The sequence below is a fragment of the Amphiura filiformis genome, unplaced genomic scaffold (genome assembly GCF_039555335.1).
Source record: "Amphiura filiformis unplaced genomic scaffold, Afil_fr2py scaffold_46, whole genome shotgun sequence".
Lineage (NCBI taxonomy): Eukaryota > Metazoa > Echinodermata > Ophiuroidea > Amphilepidida > Amphiuridae > Amphiura > Amphiura filiformis.
The window spans coordinates 94,471-116,311 of record NW_027305510.1 but is presented as its reverse complement, the minus strand read 5'-3'; the positions used below and the strand labels follow the sequence as shown (position 1 = coordinate 116,311).

General features: G+C 37.8%; 1 protein-coding gene across 1 annotated transcript; it reads left to right on the top strand.

Moving 5' to 3' along the window:
* The first annotated feature begins 3,856 nt into the window (after positions 1–3,856).
* On the top strand, positions 3,857–21,026 carry LOC140144233 (uncharacterized). Its single transcript, XM_072166049.1, has 11 exons — positions 3,857–4,043; positions 9,595–9,710; positions 10,080–10,231; positions 10,742–10,925; positions 11,309–11,418; positions 12,373–12,650; positions 14,052–14,236; positions 16,633–16,765; positions 17,515–17,758; positions 18,555–18,661; positions 20,439–21,026. The coding sequence occupies exons 1-11, from the start codon at positions 3,863–3,865 to the stop codon at positions 20,711–20,713; spliced, it is 1,965 nt and encodes a 654-aa protein (XP_072022150.1). The 5' UTR covers positions 3,857–3,862; the 3' UTR covers positions 20,714–21,026.
* Positions 21,027–21,841: the final 815 nt, after the last annotated feature.

Below are 21,841 nucleotides of genomic sequence, written 5' to 3'. Positions count from 1 at the left end.
AATTTAGGGAATGATAATTAAACTTAACTGGTCTAATACAGTAGACTGAAACTAACTAAAATAAGGTTGATTTTGCGTTACTTTATTTTTTCATTCTGTTCAAACAAACTTTCTAACATTACTTTAAGTCCTTCATACCTCACTCCAACTCCAGTTTTTTAACCCCAATATGTCCAAACTTACTGGATATTTTATAATTCACTCCAATTCAATTTGCCCGCATTTCATTTCGACATTTGAAAAACCCGCCTATATACAAATTTATATGTTCTTGATAGAGAATAAACATCTTTAAAGTAAAGGGAAAATGAAAATAACAACAAATAATGTTTCTTCTCCTCAGACAAAACCCTGGACAATAACACTTTGGGCGCTCCATTTTATTTGAAGCTATTTGAATGCAATGCCAGTTAAGAAAATGACAGTTGTTCCTAATCTACCTTACACAGAGCGGGCTGACATTTAAATTTTAGATATCTCTTGGACAAACATTAAAATAAAATGTGTCATAAAAACAAAACGGTAAATGATTTTCTCACACATGATATCTAATGGGAATGTTATGTATAAAATGTTTTAAAACCTTAAAGGTTCAACTCGGTTCTTAAATAAAAATTGATTCTTTTCACTATTGCACTTTTTTTGACTCACCCTGTATGATTGGTTATAAGAATAAAACACGCCTTTTCCCAAAAAATAGATAATGAATAAATTGAAATTAGACTTCGTACAAAGTACAAGTCTTTAGACATCATGTGATTGGCGCCTGCCAAAAATGCAAAAACACATAAAAATACACGTTTTTGGCCCTTAATTCATAAATTTGTCCAAATTGTGAAATTTAGCTTTTATTGCTAGTTAAGGGGTACTACACCCCTGGCCAATTTTTTGCCTATTTTTGCATTTTTCTCAAAAATTATAGCACATTGGTGACAAGTAAGATATCTATATTATAGGGGCAAGGACTACAACTACTGTACTGAAAATTCAGCAACTCAAAGCAAGTAGTTATTGATTTATTGATCAAATATTGGTTTTCCTCATTTTTGACTGTAACTCCACAACTGTTGTCTGTGCTGAAATAAAATTTCCAGTGCAGTAGTTGTAGTCCTTGCCCCTATAATATACATATCTTACTTGTCCCCAATGTACTATAATTTTTGAGAAAAACGCAAAAATCAGCACAAAATTGGGCAGGGGTGTAGTACCCCCTTAAACCTAAATGAATAATTAGGATTGAGCTGTTTAGTCGGGCCTATTTGGCAGAGGTTGATAATATCTTTTTAATCTAAAAAAAAACGGCTGTATTTTTCTGGAATTGGGAGTATAGGCGTGGTTTGCAACATAAAATTGGGAACCTAGAAAAGTTGGCACATGCATCATAGGAACCGGGGAATCCTAGGTGAAGCTCAAAAATTGTGATAAAATAGAGGGAAAATGTGTGTTTGTGACCTATATTTTGCAAAATTTTCTGACACCGAGGGTGAAACCCGAGGGACCACTCACATAAATTGTCTGTACGCATGCATGCGTGAAAAAAACAAAGTAAGGGGTGTTTTTTTTAGGCAAGGCAAGCCTGCCGCGAGTGACCCATAGGGTCTAAATAACACTGATTTTCAAGAATAAGGGTAGTTTTCAACAACCGTGTAGTCATGAAAATATATGAATGAACCCGTTCAAAAAATACCATAACATTTTGTGATTCTTATTTCATCAAAACAATAACAAAAAAGTACAAGTAACATGATTAGGCCTATTAAAAAAAACCTGAGGGGATAAATTTTATATTAAATTACCTTAAGGGATCTGGAATGAGCGTTTTGACAGTATTTTTGTGGGACATAAGAGCACATCAGACATATCAAATTGCATTCTGAATACGAAGCATGTCTTCCTGATATCAAATAATTTTCATTTTGTGAAATTCACGATATAGGCCTAATACAAATTTTATGACAAATTATTAAAAATTGATATTTTTCACATTTTTGATATATCAATCAATCAATCATTTTATAAGTCTAATGATATATTCTTAAAGTGTAGGCCTAATAGCTGGGAGGAAAAGCCGACGATCAATTGATTTGATCAAAAATTTGACCTTTCATATTGAAGATATGGATAAGACCTAATTTGTTTTGGTGTTTGGGGGAAAAAGTCCATATCTTCAATACGAAAGGTCAAAATTTTCAATTGATCGTCGGCTTTTCATCCCACCTATATATACATACACTTTAAGTACATATCAACAGATTTGTAAAGTTTACTTCGTACTGTTAAATATCAAAAATGTAAATTTTTAATCATTTGCCATAAAATGTGTATTACATTGCGAATTTCAAAAAATCAAAATTATTTGATATCAGGACATTCTTCGTACATGTATTCAAAATGCAATTCGATATGTCTGATATGCTCTAAATTATGTCCCACAATAAATACCGGTACTGTCCAAACGCTCATACCCCATCCCTTAAGGGCCTAAATTTGCTGGTAGTGTAAAACTCGTTTAGGGGGTGTTTAAAAAAATCATTGGTAACGCATGCGTAGGGGAGACCGGGGCAAAGTGGATCACGGGGTAAAGCGAAACACTTCTTTATATGCTGCCCTCGATCTCCAAGCTCATATGTATTTAGAACATTAACACAGCATGGTTCCAGCATTGCTTGTGAAAGGGGGCAATCAAGTGAGTCAGGTATGTGTGATTTTTGCAGAATGTCTGTTTTTCATATATTTAACCCGATAATTTATAGAAATATTATTATCTGCCAAAGCACTGTGCTTTTGCTGAATTACTTTGATAGCCATATTGGGCTATTCCAGAAAATAGATGCACACCCCTATAGAGGAGTTTGGATTTCCGGACTTTTTGGCCAATCGTGACTGTTGGAAATCCAGACTTTTAAAGTGTCCAAAGGCGACAAAATCCAACAGAAAAATAGTTCAAAATCAGAAATCCTCAATTTGAGAGCTCATTTTGGACATTACCGTGATTTTCCCTTCATTTAAGTTGGAATTTCCAGGCTTTTTCAAGTGCCATTTGTAACCCGAATTCCTGTCATTTTCAGAAAGCAGACCTGGAAATCCAGACATTTCCTTGATTGAAAATTTACTCCTCTATGGGGGGTGTGCGCTTATTTTCTGGAATAGCTTAAGCCTATTCTATGCATGGTAACAGGAATAGGATACGGTACAGCATGCACGTATTTTTCTGGGGGGCAGTAGCCCCCGGGGTCAAAGTAGGCCTAGGGGCGGCAAAAACGAAGGGCGGCGGAAGAAGAAGGGCGGCAAAAATAAGGGCGGCAAAAAGATTTTTTTTTTCTCTTCACTTTTTCAAACCACCGAAAAAAAAAATTGGGTCAACCTTTTCGGGCTGTTGAGGAAGGGCCGGCAAAATGTGATATTCTTCAGCCCCCGCGGGATAGGAGCGGCCACGGTACACCACTGGTAGGCCTACAATATTATAGCATAGTTTTGCCTTGTCTTGCTTCGGTAATCCTGTTTGGGCATGGAAATAGTAGATTTCCATGGTTTGGGCTAGACGAAAACTTTTTGTGGTCCACTTTGCCCCAGTCTCCCCTACAATATCATAGGAGTCTACTGAGTGGCCCCCTGGGGGGACCCCCCCTGCCCAGCCCCATGGTGGCCCACCAAATTTCTTCAGCCCCCTCCAATGTTGAAAATCTTTCTAAGCCAATGCACGTGCAAAGCCAAGGGGGGGGGGGGGGCAAAGATTTTTGGAGTCATAGTCCACAATGCGCGGAGCATGATGGGATGGATTTAACTTTTCAAATTTGGCGCAATTTTTGGAACTGACACGAAGTGGATTCTGGGATCGCGTCGACAAATTATTTTATCCAAGATGGCGACCGAACAATTTGTTCGAGCTCCTGAACATGATGAAGAAGTTCTTGTCGCAACAGCACTTCTTCATGCTCTTCAAGGAGAGTATGTGGAGAGAGTGGATGAATCAGGGACTACTACTGCTAATATAATGACTGTTATGAACACGGATGGTGTTCAAGTTTGGCAACAACCGACGGGTAAGTCTCACGTACTTCCTCACCAGAAAACAGCCGTCCAGCAATTAATTAGTGATTCTAGCCTGTAACAGTTTATTCCTATAAACCTCTATTCGATTGCAAAAATTATGGTAAATTGTACAAATATAAGGCCAATCTATGAACAATCTAAATCTTTAATATATTACTCTGATCATTTCAGCTCGAAAAATAACTAAATGTTGAACGAATCATGTTTAAAATAGTGTAAAATAAGGTCTGAATCGAGGGATCGTCGTGAAATCAAACGCCATGTCGAGTTTCCAAATTTCTGTAGTGTTTCTAGAAAAGGCAATTATTTTTCTTCTTTATTTACATGTTTTTTCAAGAATTTGAGAATTAATCGATAAACTGCAGGAAGCACGGTATTCGTGAGATTGGATTGCGAAAGTTTATACTGTTATTTTATGTACAAAATACAAGATTTGTCGGTGCTATTTGTAAAGGTGGTATGTGTGGAGTTATTATTTTGTCGTCATTGTGTGGTTGAATATATCGTTGTCGTTGATGTTGTTTATTGTGCACTTGGCGTCTTTCGGCGCTGCGCTGCACTGCTTTGGCCGTGGTTTCCCCGGTACATAGGGCCAATGATTGGCTATGTAGCATGCGCAGTAGGCTACATGAGTAGGGCGGGTCTCTTCATTATTTTATATCCAAAGCTTTGCCATTGATTGATAATCTTAATATTAAGATTGACGATCTTCATCATTCACATGTTCAGCAGGCCAGCCCAGGCTGTTCATATGTTTTATTTTAGGCAAAATAAAAAAGTAAACATGTGTGAGGTTTCTTCAACATTACTTTTTTATTGTTTGAAATTTAGTTAAAACTTTTCAAAAAGAGATGCCTTTATATAGCCTTGCTAATATACAAGAAACACTTTTATAAGGTTTTGTGATAAAAAGAGGCCTCCTTTTTCCAGGCATTATTGTGTACGCTAAGTAAAACAGCTCTAATTATGGTTATTTACATGTACACAGATTTTGCGATTAAAAATAAAAAATAAAAAGCCCCCTCCTCCTTTTTTTCAAAAATCCGGACGTGAAACATGCTTTTTATTTTACTTGGGCCTTGGCCTTATAAAAAAAAAGTTAGTAAGTGTAAAAAATGTTCTTTTCTCTTAATCATGTTTTAAAAATGTAGCCGTATAATAAGCTAGCATGGTAAAGGGGCTGGCATTTTCTTCGGAAGGGGGGGCCCAAATATACGGGGGTGGGTCATAAATTTATGGAAAGAAAAAAAATAGGGTGGGGGCGGGAACATGAGTACATGACCAATAACGAAAATGTCATATACCGATACATGATGTGTCTGTTTGCCCGTTTTTTTAGTTTGCGTTGCGAACTAGGGGGCTCATAAAATTGTTGATGACCAAAAATGTAGGGAGTCACAAGATGACCACAGATACACAGATACTTGTGTAAATTCAATACAATTTTAGCCTGTTTAAGGGGTAAGGTGTATCGGTGAGGGGGGGGGGGGTCATAAATTTTTTGTTGACAAAGTAGGGGGGTCACAAGTTTATAAACGCTGACTTTTTGTTAATTTGGGACCCCCCCTTCTGAAGAAAATACCAGCCCCCTAATGGTACAGACAAATTTCTCTCAGATTTCCAATGTTTATGTTTATAAACCAAACAATTTCCTTCCATTCCAGATTACCAAATATCCTGGGAATGCCCGAACGAGTCCTGAATATTCCTCATTTTTTCCAAGCCTGCCATTTGGGGGGGGGGGGATTTCCATTCCATATGGCATGACAAAAATTAATGCTCCCCCTGTTTTCCTAAGCCTTTTTAGAGAGTTTTATTTAATAGGTGCCCTATGAACGTGTGCCAACAATCACTCTCTCCCCCACCTCTTGGCTTGCCAAAAGGGCTATTTCATTATAAATGACACGTTCACAAAAATGGCTTTTATCATATCTGGTTGATATAATTAGGGTGATAATGCAGTGTTATTAACTTAATTCTAAGTATGCCACAAACTACAAGCTACATGAGCATTTTTACAGAATTCTGTCTATTTTTGTATAAAAAAATTGCCAAAAGGTACATTTTTAACCCAATTTTGGAGTCCCATTTCATTTTGCCCATGTATTCTGAATTAATTCTTTGAAAAATTAGGTACATTCTATGGCAATGTGCTTGTTGCAATGAAAATATGATATGTGTGGAACATCATGCAAGTTGAATGGTGAAAATTGGTGCAAAAATGTTAAAATTCAGAGATTCTTGCAAAATTGGCATTTTCGTTAAATAAAAAAATGAGTGTCCTCTCCAATTCATGCCTCCATTTTTGTTAACATTAAAGAGGAAATATAAACCCTTACCCTACCTGTATAATCTGTGTTATATTACCAATTGATGGGACAGGGCACTGATTGAGGAATTCATTTATTTTACATACAGTAGACCACTTGTTCTTGATACCACAGTTCGCGTTAAAAATTTGTCCTCTCCAGAACTGAAGTTAATTACTAATTGTTGAAATAAGAAGGATTATATCATAGAATGTGAAATTTGTAGAGGAAGAGTGGTCTTCCTTCTACCAAGGTGGCACATGATTTGGTATTTGTTGCATTTTTGCAAGCCTGTATCCACGATTCTGTTTGCAATTTAACAAATGTCCTCTCCAGCACAATTATGTCATTTCCATGAATTGGTAAACAAACAAAAAAATAAAAATTTCAAAGAGCCAAACCCACAAGAAATTTTTGCATTTTATTGCAAATTATGCTTACAAACCACTTTAGTGTTCAAATTATTGTCCAGTTGTTGAGAACACATATGATATTATTCTGCATTGAACATCGGATAGATAAAAATTGCAATATTCCTAATTTAACCAGAATATTAACCCTGTTTGTAGTGGATTTTAAATGCTGGGGATCTTTTATGCAATAATATTGATGCAATAATATTGATGCAGCTATTTCTAAAGTTAAAGTATGCTTTATTATGTGTTAAAAATGTGTCCTATCCAGAACAAATGACACAGGAGGGTCTTTTATTTTAGGTTTTCCATGACTAGTACAACAGATTGACGCAGAATACTCACTTATGCATCAGTGTAGCTATTGGGCAGGACAAAATGACTATTTCATGAATTTTTCATGTGAAGATAAAGTTTATCCTTAAAATATGTAGTAATTTTGCACCATTTATCTTGATTAGTATCAATTTACTAATTGTTTTATATTGAAACTGGCATATTTAAGACACTGAAGTGTAAAGGAACATACAACAATTATTACAGACTAAATATGAATAAGTATGAACCCAATGTTGGTTACATATACTCTTTCAAAGTTGTGTATTAAATTGTTTAAAAAATGTCCCTCCAGACGGCAGCTATGTTTTACACAGCAAAAATTCAATTTAATTTTTTAATGGTTCCTGAGGGTTTGACGCTCTAATATTTTGAGAATTATTGACACACCATCTGAACTTTGAAATGATAATGAATTTGCATGAAATAAATGAGTTTGAATTTTGACCCCTTTTGGGACTCAATGTTGTCATTTATAATGAAATAGCCCAAAAACTGCTTGCCCCCCTTTTGCCCTTTGGCTACTGGCTACTACCCATGTATCCTACATGTGATAAATCACAGTTTGTAGTTTACAGATCAGGGTTCGATTTAGAAAATAAAATTTACATGCACAACTTTTTTTTTTTCCTCAAAATGGGCTGAATAACACAAAATTTTGCATGCACAGGCAAAATTCTACATGCACAGAGCCAAAGTTACATGCCTTTGTGCATGTAAAACCCCTCTAAATCGAACCCTGTTACAGATGTAGTTTACAACCACATGAAGGTGATTGTACAACTATTATCAAAAGTTTCACAATATTTTTTACGGGATGAGATCAGAGCAGATCAAAAAGTGCGGGACAGAGAAGTGAGTAGGTATTCATTATTAATTCATTATTAACCATATACCATGCTCCTACTGCAAAGAAAATCTCTGAAAATCAACAGAAAGAGATTTATGATATATTTAAAACCATAATTATTTATACGTAAAAACATGTTCAAGTTTGTTAGAAATCAACATTTTATTCAGAATAATGAAATATTTGGCCAGCATTTGGTTTTGAGCGGAGTAGGGTAACAGGAAACTAGGGATCGACTTTCATTAGCCTAAGGAGAAAATATTGGTCAACTAAGGAGAGCTATTTAGTAAAAATCACTCTCCTATCAGATTTAAGGAGAGTGCCAGTAGAGAGCGATTGCTCTCGCTCTCCTCAAAAGGCAGTCCCTGCATTTTTGTGCAGATTAAAAAAAAAAAATTATCATACATTAGGCCTATGTAGCACTCTGGAAAATAACCATCAATTATCACATTCTGAAATTTATACTAGCTTTTTATCAAGCGTTGGCCGTAGCCAGTATCGCGGAGCAAAATGATGCTCAATTTTGATCACTTTGCTACACAATTTTTGGAAATGTGTAGCAATTTTATGCCATAGACTTACAATGAAGTGTGCAAAATGTAACAAAAATCAAGTAGTGCAAGCTGATAATGCTACGCATGAAAATGTCTTACAGCAGGTACGTCCAACGCTGCCTTTATCACATTCAAGGGTGAAAATGTTGTCTACTGTAGTGTACCGTACTGTATAAGTTGAAATTTTCGCGAGGGTTTTATTCGCGATTAGAGCTCCAACCGCGAAAATAACACCTCGCGAATGTATGCAATAATGTATTACAAGTATAGAGGAGGACTGGGCAATCGCGAAAATAACATTCACGAAAATGTATCTCTCAATCCAAATCAAGAAAATAACTGCATTGTACGCGAAAATTACCACTTATACAGTAGTAGCCCATTGAGATTAAAAACACCAGGCTACACAAGTCACCAATCCACCATACAGTCTCAAGAAATAGGAGATGGTGAACCAAAATGGGGTATCTATCCAGCAGGGCTGTCAACTCTCACGCATTGGCCGTGTGTCTCACGCATTGGGTCACTTTCTCACGGCCTCACGCCAAGGTGGTATAATCTCACGCCTAGGTAGTAAATCTCACGCAAAAAGCTGGAAAATTAGTAAAATCGCACGCATCGTCATGAATAATTTGTTGCTCTACCCCCCCCCCCCACACACACACTTTTCACATTCTCGAGCGCCGTGGCTCAAATAATCATGGTACAAAATGAACATTGGAGTCGGCAAATCCCGGTACGCCTCTGTCTCACGCCAAGCAATTCCAAAAAAGTTGACAGCCCTGCTATATCCAGTGTGTCAGGATTTGAGATATTATTTATTGTTGAAAGTAGCTGTGCCATTTTAGATTAGACCATTTTGGTTTAAAATCTGACTGTTAAAAAAAAAAAGCGAGGCCTGTTAGGACTTAAGTGAGTCCTGGTCCTGAAAGTTAATTCAGATGAACCAGGACTTACTTTCCCCCCAAACTGAGTCCTGGTAGAAAAGATATTATTTTCGCCCTTGATCACATTATTTTGTGTGGCTGACCTGGACATTATGCTAATTATTTGAACATTTCTATTCGACTCCATTGCAGAGGATGGGGGAACACACACTGTACAGGTACAAGTTCAAGTCCAGGAAGGTGTCCCTGACACTATTGTACATCATGAGTTTATTCAACAAGAAATACAGGGTGGAGAAATTGTGCAGGTAGGTTATCAATTAACTCTCAACAATTACAAAAATAAAAATTTCAGAATTGTAAATTTTAATTTCATGACCATTTTTGGAATCAGCTTTAAAAATGCATAAAATGAATACAACAAGCCTAGTTATTGATTCAGAGGTTTTTGAGATATAGCTATTGATATTTTGATAAAATATCTCAAAAATTTTCTTTGGAAGACATGATCTTTTAATTGTCCACACAAGGAGTGTGAATTTTGAATGGGGTTACCTGATATGTGATTCCATTCGAAATCTACAACCCCTGTGTGGGAGATTAAGGTTATATCCTCCATAGGGGGTGTATGGATTTCAACTGGAATAGCCTAAATGTACATGTTATTCCTTCTTCAGGTGCCTGTACAAGTACAGTTGCAGCAGATTGTTGATTCATCTGGCATGCATATGGAAGCAACAACCATTGACGGTGAGATTCCTGCTCCGACTACAGTTGTGGCGTTACCAGATAAAGGCCGTAAAACAAGACCCAAAAGTAAAAATCATAGGTAGGTTTATGAACTGGAAGTGAAGGCTGGCTCTGTCTAGGGTACATAGTGCTAGGTGCCAATTATTGGGCTGTGAATGTGGTCTAGGAAGCTGTTCCATATCATTGCATTTTGCTGGGGTGTCAGTGGGACAACTGCTTGGTTACTGACATGTGTTCAGAGTAAGAGTAGAGTATTGAAGCAATCTTGTTTGTAATTGTAGTTAATTTTGATGGACAGGATTTGAAGATCTAACCTTTTTGAAAATTTTTTTTGGCTTAGTGTAGTATTTGTCCCTGATTGGTAAATTACATTTTAAAAATAATATACATGTACCGTACCAAAAGTAGCTAAATGCACAGTTGAAAGAAAGAGTGCACAATTAAGTTTCAACACATTTAGTCCATGATGTGGGCTAAATGATATACAATTATACATAAGCCGCGACTTTTATTCCAGAAGTTATTGTAATCCATCGTAGACTCGGAGTAAGTCGAGTAACCAATGGCATTTTCTTTTGCATACATGTAGGTGTTTGTTTTGTGGCAAGGAATTTGCTGACAGCAGTAACTTGAAATCTCACCAAAGGACACACACTGGAGAAAAACCCTACATGCCGCTTTTGTGGCGAGGATTTTCACAAAGCAGTAATTGCAAAGCTCATGAGCTGATTCACTCCGCAGCAAAGCCGTTTAAATGCCGCTTTTGTCCTAAGGTATGTATTGATGGTCCTAGAATTCAACCTTGTGGAATGTTGAATGCTTTTGTGGCGAGGATTTTCACAAAGCAGTAATTGCAAAGCTCATGAGCTGATTCACTCCATAGCAAAAGCCATTTAAAGCATGCTGCTTTTGTCCTGTATATAAATTGATGGTCCTAAAAATGTCAGATATGAACTGCTCAGTGCTGATGATTTCAGCAGGTTGTCTTAGTTTAGGGGCAGAAGATGTAGCTAATAATGAAAATGTAAAGATGCCCTCATTGTTCCTGGTGATTACAAACATACTATGTGCCTGCACTTTGCCATGCCCAATTGCCCATGGTTTATTTCTTCATTTATGACAGGCTCTCTGTAACACTATATTTTTTTTGTGACAGGCTTTCTCAAAGAGTGGCTACATGAAACTTCATGAGAAAACCCACACAGGGGATATACCTTGGAAATGTCAGATCTGTGGTAAAGGCTTCCTGTCAGGACAGGATCTCAGGTATGAAAGGTCAAAGGTTAAATCTTGGGGCAAGATCTCATATTGGTATATTCCATTTAAAATCCATACACCCCCTATGGAAGACATGATCTTAATCTTCCACACACAGGGTGTGATTTCAAATGGAGTCACTCATCCCACTTGTTTAGGATTCTTTTTGAGACATATGGTCATGCATGATGCCACTTGTCACTAACCAGAGCTCCACCCCACTAAAAAGCTTGAAAGAAATTTATTCCTAATCAACTAAATATGGGCTATTCCAGTTGAAACCCATACACCCTCTATGGAAGACATGACCTTAATCTTCCATACAGTGGGTGTGATTTCAAATGGGGTTACCTGAATGGGTGACTCCATTTGAAATCTACACTGTCTGTGTGGAAGATTAAGGTATATCTTCCATAGGGGGTGTATGGATTTCAACAAGAAAGTCAAATAAGCTGTGGACAAAGGGTACATATGATGACTGATTTATGCATGTGCCTAATTTTCAGGATTGCCAAAATAAAAGAATCAGCCAGAATTGTGGGTAAAATAATCGAAAAGTCTCCTTTTCTAAAACCATTGGTTTCTATGGGACAGGAAACTACCAAAAGTCATGGGGGCAATGTTGAAAAGTCGCCCAATTTTTTTCTTAACCATTGGTTTCTATGGGACAGGAAATTGTTAAAAGTTGCTGGGAAAATCTTCAAAAGTTGCCCAGTTGGGCTACCAATTCGCGAGTTTGGCAACCCTGAAAATGCTACCTCTGATTGGTATAAACATATCAAAATAGAGCTTTTAGACCCTAGCAATCTCTGCATGTTCCATAATTTTAACCCACTGCTGCCATTCTTACAGTGCCTCTGATTGGTTAATTACATTATACTCATCTGAGTAACCAATCAAAATAGAGCAGTTAGATCTCTTAGTAGCAATTTCTGCATTTACCTTTTAAAATTGTTATTTCAGAAAACATGAAAAAGGACATACGGCAGAGAGACCATACTGGTGTCAAATCTGTGGACGCAACTTCACATCGGACGAGGAACTTCGCAAGCATAATGAGCGCGCTCATCTGGTTGACAAGTCTTATAAGTGTAAGACCTGCGGCAAAGCATTCGCTAGACCAAACTATTTGAAGTGGCATGAAAAACAGCATCTGGGGAATAAGAGATTTACATGTGGAGAGTGCAATGGAAGCTTTCCAAAGAAGATCCAGCTGATTGATCATATGAAAGTCCATGCAGGTGAGTTACTCATTCCTCCCAAACACTGCCCTTGGCATTATTTGCATAAAAAATTAAAAATGTAAGATTTGGGGCAAGTCCATGCAGGTTAGGGACTTATTCCTCCCAAACACTGCCCTGTTATATTAACCCAGGACAAAATCTGGACAAGAGGACCAAATTAATGCAGGGTGACTTTTCATACATTAGCAAAAATACACAAGAATATATACAAACAAGCAGAACACACCAGGAATACCAAGCAGGACTGAAAGAACCCAACAAAATGGCAGGGCGGCAGGTGCGATCACAAACTGATACTGTGGGACTGATCTTCGGAGCCTCAGGCCGGCTCCTGCCTAGCATTCCAGATCGTTTAACTAGACAGGAGGGGCATTTTGCTGAGTTCCTTCATGAATTTCTTGGTACGGTTTGGATATGCATACAAAAGAGAATCCCGACAATGCAATTTGCATAAAAATTTTGGTTTGGGGCAAGTCCATCCTGTGTATTTGCATAAAAGTGCAAGGCTTATGGCAGTCCATGCATGTAAATTATCCAATCCTCCAACCACTGCCCTGGTCATTACAAGTGTAAGACCTGTATCAAGTCTTTTGCAAGACCTAATGAGCTGATCCTGGCAGCCAAGGTAGTTTAATGTGAATTGTGATATGTCTTGGGTGTGCTTTCTCACGGTACCTCTGATTGGTTAATGACATGATATATATGTGTAAGTAACCAATCAAAATAGAGCGTTCTAGGCTGATTGTTGTTAAGTGAGCTATTCCAGTTAACATACATACACCACTGTAGAAGACATGGAGCCAATAGGGTTGTAGATTTTAAATGGGGTTACCTGAATGGGTGGCACCATTTGAAAATCTACACCATTTGAAAATCTACACTCTTGCCATACTCTGTGTGTTGGAGAATTAGGTCATGTCTTCCATCTAAGGTGGAATATGGATTTCAACTGGAATAGCCCAATATATATTTTTTCCTTATGAAATTGAAAACATTGTGATTTATTTTAAACAACTTTTAAAACTTTCTAGTATTCACCAAGGTTCAATTCAGGGACCTTTAATCTTATTATTACATTTTCATACACTCATGTATCAAAGCAGAAAAGCGGTTAGAAAAAATATGTGGAGTGCATTGATTTTATATAATCCGCAGCACGTGCATAGGCTTGATTCATTTTTCGGGCAGGTTGATGCATTTACATTTGGTGCTATTTTCTAATATTTATAGTGATAATTTTGTTATAAAAACAACAAATATCACATGTTTTTTTCTCTATGTGTATGGAATGTGAATAAACACATATTACTTCTTGCTCGAGAAATTAGACATTATTTAATATTTTGTCTAATTTCTCTTTCAATAAGTAACTATAAGTGATAAATATTTTTGTTGCAGGTGCCAAGCCCTACCAATGTAAGCAGTGTGGTTTTGCATTCGTAGCACCAGAAGAACTCCAAGAACATGTCAAAATTCACGAAGCTGGGGCGAAATTTGTCAGCCCACCGAAGGTACCACCATCTCCGCCACGCATCGATCCACCAGACTTACCTTCATTAGTACAGTCACCGCAACAAGTGCAGGTAAGATATGTGTGTAAGAGTCTATAGTATACCCCAAGGTTCAATTCAGAGTCTTCTAATCTAATTACATTGTGATAAATTTGTCTGCCCCAAAGGTCTCTGCCTCGCATTGATCCACCAGACTTGCCTTCATTAACTAGCACAGTCACCACAGCAAGTGCAGGTATGATATGTGTGTAAGAGGTGGAGTATAAAACAATGTGGTATATGGTTACGGTTTACCCCAAGGTTCAATTCAGGGCCCTCAAATCTAATATCATTGTGAGAAATAAATTTGTCAACCCCCGAAAGTACCACCATCTCTGCTGCACAGTGCACATCGATCCACCTGATTGACATTCGTTAGTACAGCCACCACAAGGGAAGGTAAGATGTCAGGATAAAGAATGCAATCATTGCCTTGCCTTAAGCTGTTAGAACTATACCTGGGGATTGGCCAAAATGAATATTGTGTCCAATTTTGAACCAATCAAGGAGGGTATTAATAAGAACATATGTGAGTGGACGCGGCGAATCAGCCGTAAACTCGGCAAATTGTATTCTGAGTTAAAGTGTAAAATGTATGTGAAGGTCGTATTCATAGGTGTATCAATTCGCTATGCGACAAGTATCTTATCAAACGCTGTTTAAATCAATCAATAATACTACTGCTGAAGAGGATAATAAGCTTCTACCTATTTCTATAGAATAGTTCTTGTCTTTGTTTGCTTTGGCTAAATCCTGTTCAAGTGGTAGATACACAAAGCATTGTATTTTGTCTAGGTATGTATAATCAACAATGAACAATGAGAGGATATTTCTGAACCTCGTTGACTTGGGGATGATTTGAAATGACCGCCAATTATGACTGTTGGATATTTATTACCAGAAATGTAGAAAAAGAGACACATGTAGAACCGATAAAAATACAATTTTGTCGAAGTAACAGAGTTCAACAAATCATAACCCCGCTTTTGGATATCGTTTGAAGTCAAATGATATACGATTTTAAAGATTATGGTGTATATTTTCTAAACACGAAATAAAACAAAATTGACGGGCCGACTTTACGGCTGATTCGCCGGCGATCCAGTCACATATATGCAAATGCAAGTTTATAAACCATAGAAGTTTAAAAACTAGTCATAATTGGCAATTGAAATGAGCATTTCAAATGATCAACCAATCAATTATCAGAAACATGTACATGTATTGGGCTATGCCAGTTAAAATCCATACATTCCCTATGGAAGACATGGAAGGGTGAATTCCCTAATTCCAAGTGGGATTACCTGCATGGATGACTCCATTTGTGACACGATCAAGGGAAATGAGTCGGATGTCGCTAATATTGATTTTGAGATATCGGCAAAGAAAGTGTTCAAATTCTTTTGTTTTATATTGTTTTCAGCGATTGATAAATTGACATAACTTCGCAACGAAAAGTCGTATCAACATGGGGGTTTCAGTTTCTGAAAGCTCTAAATGTCCTCTTTAGAAACATGTAAAACTTATTTTGGACCAGGGTCGACATGTGACTCATTCCCCTTGATCATGTCACATTTGAAATCTACACTCCCTGTGTGGAAGATTAAGGTCATATCTTCTATGGGGGTTTATGGATTTCAACTGAAATAGTCCATTGTCATTTCTTAGCATAGCACAGAGCTATTGTCATTTAGTCACCAGAAACTGCTAAGAGTTGTCATCATGATGTGGTAGTATATTTCTCTGATAGAAATATACTGCCACATCATGATATTTCTATGGTTAAAATATTTTATCTGTTTGTTTTTTTCTGGTTGCTGTGACAGACTGACAGTCATTAAATAATATAGTTTCATAGACCCAGATGGTTAAAACCATATATTCCCCAAGACTCAATTCAGGGACCTCTCATCTCATGTTAATGCAGTCATATCTATACTTACCCATGGGCTGATGTTAGCTCACTAGACTGATACTAGTGTTAACCATCTAGGTCTGCACTGCAAATATATAATTATGGTATTCCCCAAGGTTCAATTCAGGGACCTCTCATCTCATGTTAATGCAGTCATATCTATACTTACCCATGGGCTGATGTTAGCTCACTAGACTGATACTAGTGTTAACCATCTAGGTCTGCACTGCAAATATATAATTATGGTATTCCCCAAGGCTCAATTCAGGGACCTCTTGCTAATTGTTATTCAGGTGGTTATGACAAAGTCACCAGAGATACCTGATGGACATACTACCATTATATATGGTATTCCACAAGGCTCAATTCAGGGACCTCTTGTTAATTGTTATTCAGGTGGTTGTGACAAAGTCACCAGAGATACCTGATGGAGATACTACCATTATTTATGGTATTCCCCAAGGCTCAATTCCGGGACCTCTTATCTCATTACATTTTGTTAATTGTTATTCAGGTGGTTGTTCAGGAGTCACCAGAGATACCTGATGGAGATACTACCATTATTGAATTAGGACCTGAGCCAGAAGACACAGATGAAACTCAAGGATACACTGTGGTGGATGCCAGTACTCTGATGCAACAAGTCGGTAAGTGTTGATAACTAAGCTGTATGGTATTCCCCAAGGCTCCATTTAGGGACCTCTTAATCTTATTACATTAGGACCTGAGCCAGAAGACACAGATGGAACTCAAGTATATATTGATTATTGTGGTGGATGCCAGTACTTGGATTCAACATTTTAGTTAGTGTTGATCACCTTTATGTTTGCAAAAGAACATTTACATTAATGAATATGTTTGAAATTAAACAAGGCTCAATGCAGGGCCCTTAATATAGTTTACATTAATTTTCTTTACAACAGTGGAGACACTATTATAAGCAGGACCAGAAAAAATGCTTATTTCCAGGAACCAGGGCTAGAAATTTGAAGATTTCCCTCCAAGATTGCTGTTTTTTTCTTCCAAATGACAAAATTTCCCTCCAAGTGACAAAATTTCCTGGCCACCAGGTGGCTGAGTCACCGAGTTTTTCCTACCTGCACTATAAGCAAAGGAGGAGGTTAAACAAGTTGAGCCACATTTGGCATTCCACAAGTCTCAATTCAGGACCCTCCAATATTATTTTTGTTAATGCATCATTGCTGCAGAAAGATGGAAGAGTTAAAACATACATTACGCACATACCACACCTGACATTTAACATGAACATGGCTCAATTCATAATTGTTTTCTACATTTCCTTGCCACAGATCAAGGCGTTAAGCCATAATTGGCATTCCACAAGGCTCAATTCAAGGCCCAATAATAATGTTGTTTATATTTGCTTTGTTTACAGTTACAGAGAAGGCACCTTCATCAAAAGAGGAGATAAAACAAGTCCCACCGGGTTCTATAGAGCTGCCGCCACCTATGAACCCAAGAAGGATCCGGCCTAAGAACTCCCAGTACCAATGCCTCTACTGCAGCAAATGCTTTGCTGATAGCAGCAATTTGAAGCAACATTTGAGAACACACACAGGAGAGAAACCTTATACGTGTCAATTCTGTGGAAAAGGATTCACACAGAGCAGTAATTGCAGGTAAATATGATATTACAATAGGTGTTCCACAATGATCATAAACTAGAATGTTGTGCGATGAAATGAAATCATGGATTCGGTTATAAATAACCTTTTCAAGTAATTTAGAAATGGCTGGAAGGATTGAAATTGGTCTTTAATGCGAAAAATCATGGGTGTCACCAGATTTAAAGATTGGTGTCACTTTGGCAATTTTGAGTTTATCAAGAACTAAGCCATGTTTAATTGAAATATTGAAAATGTGGCAGAGGACCATGCTGACATTGTTTATGATTGATTTCAATAAGATGGTGCTGATGCCATCCATGCCTGAACTATGGCTTGATTTTAGGTTAGCACATAATATAATTAGTTCCTCCGGTGTTGTTGGGGATAAAAAAATGCTATTCATTAGTGGCGGTTTTGATGGAGCCTGAAAATCGCCACATGGAGGTGGAATTTTATCAGCAAGGGAAGCACCAATGTTTGTGAAAAAATCATTGAATTTGGTGGCAATTTCATGGGCATTGGTGATTTTGGATCAATTCAAGGGCCAATAATAATAAGATTTGAGAATACTTTACCAAAGAGAGAAAGTCTGTACATGCCAATTGTGTGGAAAGGGATCCACTTAGTAGTAATGTGTGATCTCACAATTGGTATTCCACAAGGTTCAATTCAAGGGCCAATAATAATAACATTTGAGAATACATACTGGAGAGAGAAACAATTTAAAAAACAGGAAAATTTTCAGATCAGTGCCGCCATTGGCATTAACCATTCTTAATATTGATAATGATTTTGTTGTCTCTTTCAGAGCTCATGAACGCCTTCATAGCGGAGAGACCCCATATAATTGCTCTTATTGTCCTAAATCATTTGGACGCAAAGCCAATCTGAAACTACATGAAAAAACACATACTGGTAAGTACTGCTGCTGCTATCAGAGCATCTGAAAGCCTACAGAGGTGTAGCATCCTAATTCAGCACCCAAAAAGTATCTGAACACATATAACAAAAGCCATATCTTAAAGATACTAAAACTAAATTACCAAATAAAGAACACATTTTGTTCTGTGTGATTACAAAATAAAGTAGTCTAGATCAGGGTTGTAGCTATGCTGGGTGGTGGCGGGCGGACCCGCCCGGCACTCTTAATTTCCACCCAGCACTCAAGTTAATTTTGAGCCCAAATACCCGGCACTCCAGTCTCAAATGTTTCAAAATCAATGAACAATCAGTATAACAATTAGCAATTCTTATCAAAATTTTTTTACCATTTCATATCAATTTCACCCGGCACTAAAATTTGCCTAGCTATAACCCTGGTCTAGATAGAGCATTTTGTTCTACATGTTTTGATACCTCATTTGGTATGATACAAGTTTGTTTTCTTGTAACTTGTAGCAATTTGAATAAAAAAGAGAGCTTTTCAAAATAAACTGTAACAAAAATATGCATTGCCTCTTCCCTCGAAGCATGCAGATATTGATCGCAGTGGAGTGAGCGTTCATCCTTTAGGCATTATTGAACCTGTAACAATAAGTAGCAGAAATCGCCTTGAAGGAGGAAATATCTAAATTTGTCACTTTTGAAACTCGATCATTTGTCATTCAAACAAGTATAGCTTAGTGGAATAAAATTGCATCATGCCGATTAAGGTATCAAAGTACGCAGAACAAAATTCTCCATTATTTATCAACTACTTTATTTTGTAATTTAGATTTAGTGTCTTCCAGATATGGCTTTTGTTTTAAGTATTCGGATACTTTTTGGCGCAGTATATATAGATCCGATCTATATATACCCCATTATTAATGCTTTTGTTGGCATTCTCACCATATCTCTGATTGGCCAATCTAATAAAACTAAAGTTGTTTTCTTTAAACTTCCGTGGTCCGAGCTCTGCGCCAAGCGTCTACGAGCGTACACACAGAAAAAATAAGCAATCACGCTGATTGGCTGATCAACGCACTTGACAACAAGTCGTCGGTTGACCCATTGGTTGTCTGTTCGGCGCGTAGTAGGCGACCTTGTCACTTTTACGCGATCGCAATTCACCAGCGCGTACCCCGACCACGGAAGTTTAAAAAAACGAGGGAGCCCGTCTCGTTGTGCCATGCAAAAGTGATGCTATCTCCTGTGTTATATCAGGTGATAGAGACATGGCTGGGTCTCAAACCATACTTCTATTCTCATTGTTAAACAGATCAACCATAAAATTATTTTGGCGATGTGATTTACATCCACTTTTTATGACCCTTTTTTATCATCACTAAATAAATCAGGTTTGTTGATAAACATAAAAGATTTCATTGGAACAAAACCAAAATTGTTGGGATACGTCCAACCGGAAGTAAGGATCTACAAGTTGTACAACCATCATTTTGATGATGCCTACCGACCATGATAGGCGAAACCGTCAATAGTGAGTTCAATTTTGGTTTTGTTCCAATGAAATCTTTTATTGTAACCTTTTTTATCATGTTTTATATAAGTTGCCAGAAATTAGCTAATCCGTCATTAATGCTCTGTGTGCTAGCCATAGGCTTTAACATAAAAAGTCCATTGGTTCTTAAGATAGCTCTTGATATATATTGAGAAAATATCTCAAAACTTGAATTTTGATGTTGAAGTCTGTAAATCTGATCTCTGCAAGTCCTTAATGTCATTGATGAATGATTATTGTATTTCTTTGCAGGCATTGCAGACTACAGTTGTCAAATCTCATGGCAAAACCTTTGTGTATCACTGTATGCTGAAGACGATATCCGACTCCACACCGGTGAGGGTTTACTGACGTGTACCATATGTAGCAAGAAATTCCTGTCACAATCGCAGCTGAAAATGCACATGATAGTACACACAGCAGATCGGCCATATAAATGTAGCAAGTGTAACAAAGGCTTCAAATACGCCAGTTATATGAAGCTACACATGGCATCGCATACCGAAGAAGGGAAAGGGGAAGTTTAAATGCCCGACATGCCATAAAGCGTATTCAAGCGAGAAGTACCTGCAGATGCACGCCCGAATACATACGGGTGATAAACCGTATAAATGCCATCAATGTGGGAAGTTATTTGCGTTGCGCGCGACCCATCTGCAGCACATACGCACACACGATCCAAAAAAGATGTGGAAGTGCTCATTTTGCGACAAGCAGTTTCACACCAAGACGCAGGTTAAAGTTCATGAAAGGATGCATACTGGTGAGAAACCATATAGTTGCTTGCATTGCGATAAGAAATTCACTCAACGGAGTAATTTAAACGGGCATGTCTCTATGCATCATGGTGATGTTACGGGTGAAAGCGAAGGACAAGTTCAAGCACCACGTAGAGGTAGGCCCGTAAAACCAGGACCTAACAAAACCATAAAGTGTCCAGAGTGTGATCGTATGTTTGCGTATAAAGGCGCCCTGCAAGTTCATATGCGCACTCATACCGGTGAGAAACCGTATGTTTGTGGTACTTGTGGGAAAGGGTATGCTCAAAGCGGGAATTTGAAGCAACACGAGGTGACCCATTCTGGAGACCGACCATTTAAGTGTGCGTATTGCAGCAAGACGTACAAGTACCGTGGCGACCTGGTCTCACATCGACGCGAAAAGCATTATACGAAAACAGGACGGCACTACAAATCAAATAAGACCTACACTTGCGAGTTATGCGAAGGCGATGATAAGATGACCTTTCCGGCGTTGCATCTCTATCGAATGCATCAAAGAGGAAAACACGGAGTCAAGCCGTATAAATGCGACAAATGCGATCGAGAATTTGGACGAAAACTTGAATTAACCATGCACATGGAGAAGCATATCGAGTTATACAAATGTTCGCATTGTGAGAGGGCGTTTTTGTCGGAAGATGATTGTCATGATCACGAACGCATTCATCGTATCAAGACAGTTGCTGCTAAGTGTGATCTTTGCGGAAAGACGTTTGCTTCAGCAAGTTATCTAAAAATGCACGAAGCAAACAAACACGGACTGCATCCGTACAAGTGTAAGCATTGCGATTTCACTTTCAAATTTAACGAAGAAAAGCGTGAACACGAACATAAAGAGCACGGAGTAGATACGCCGTTTAAATGTCCGGTATG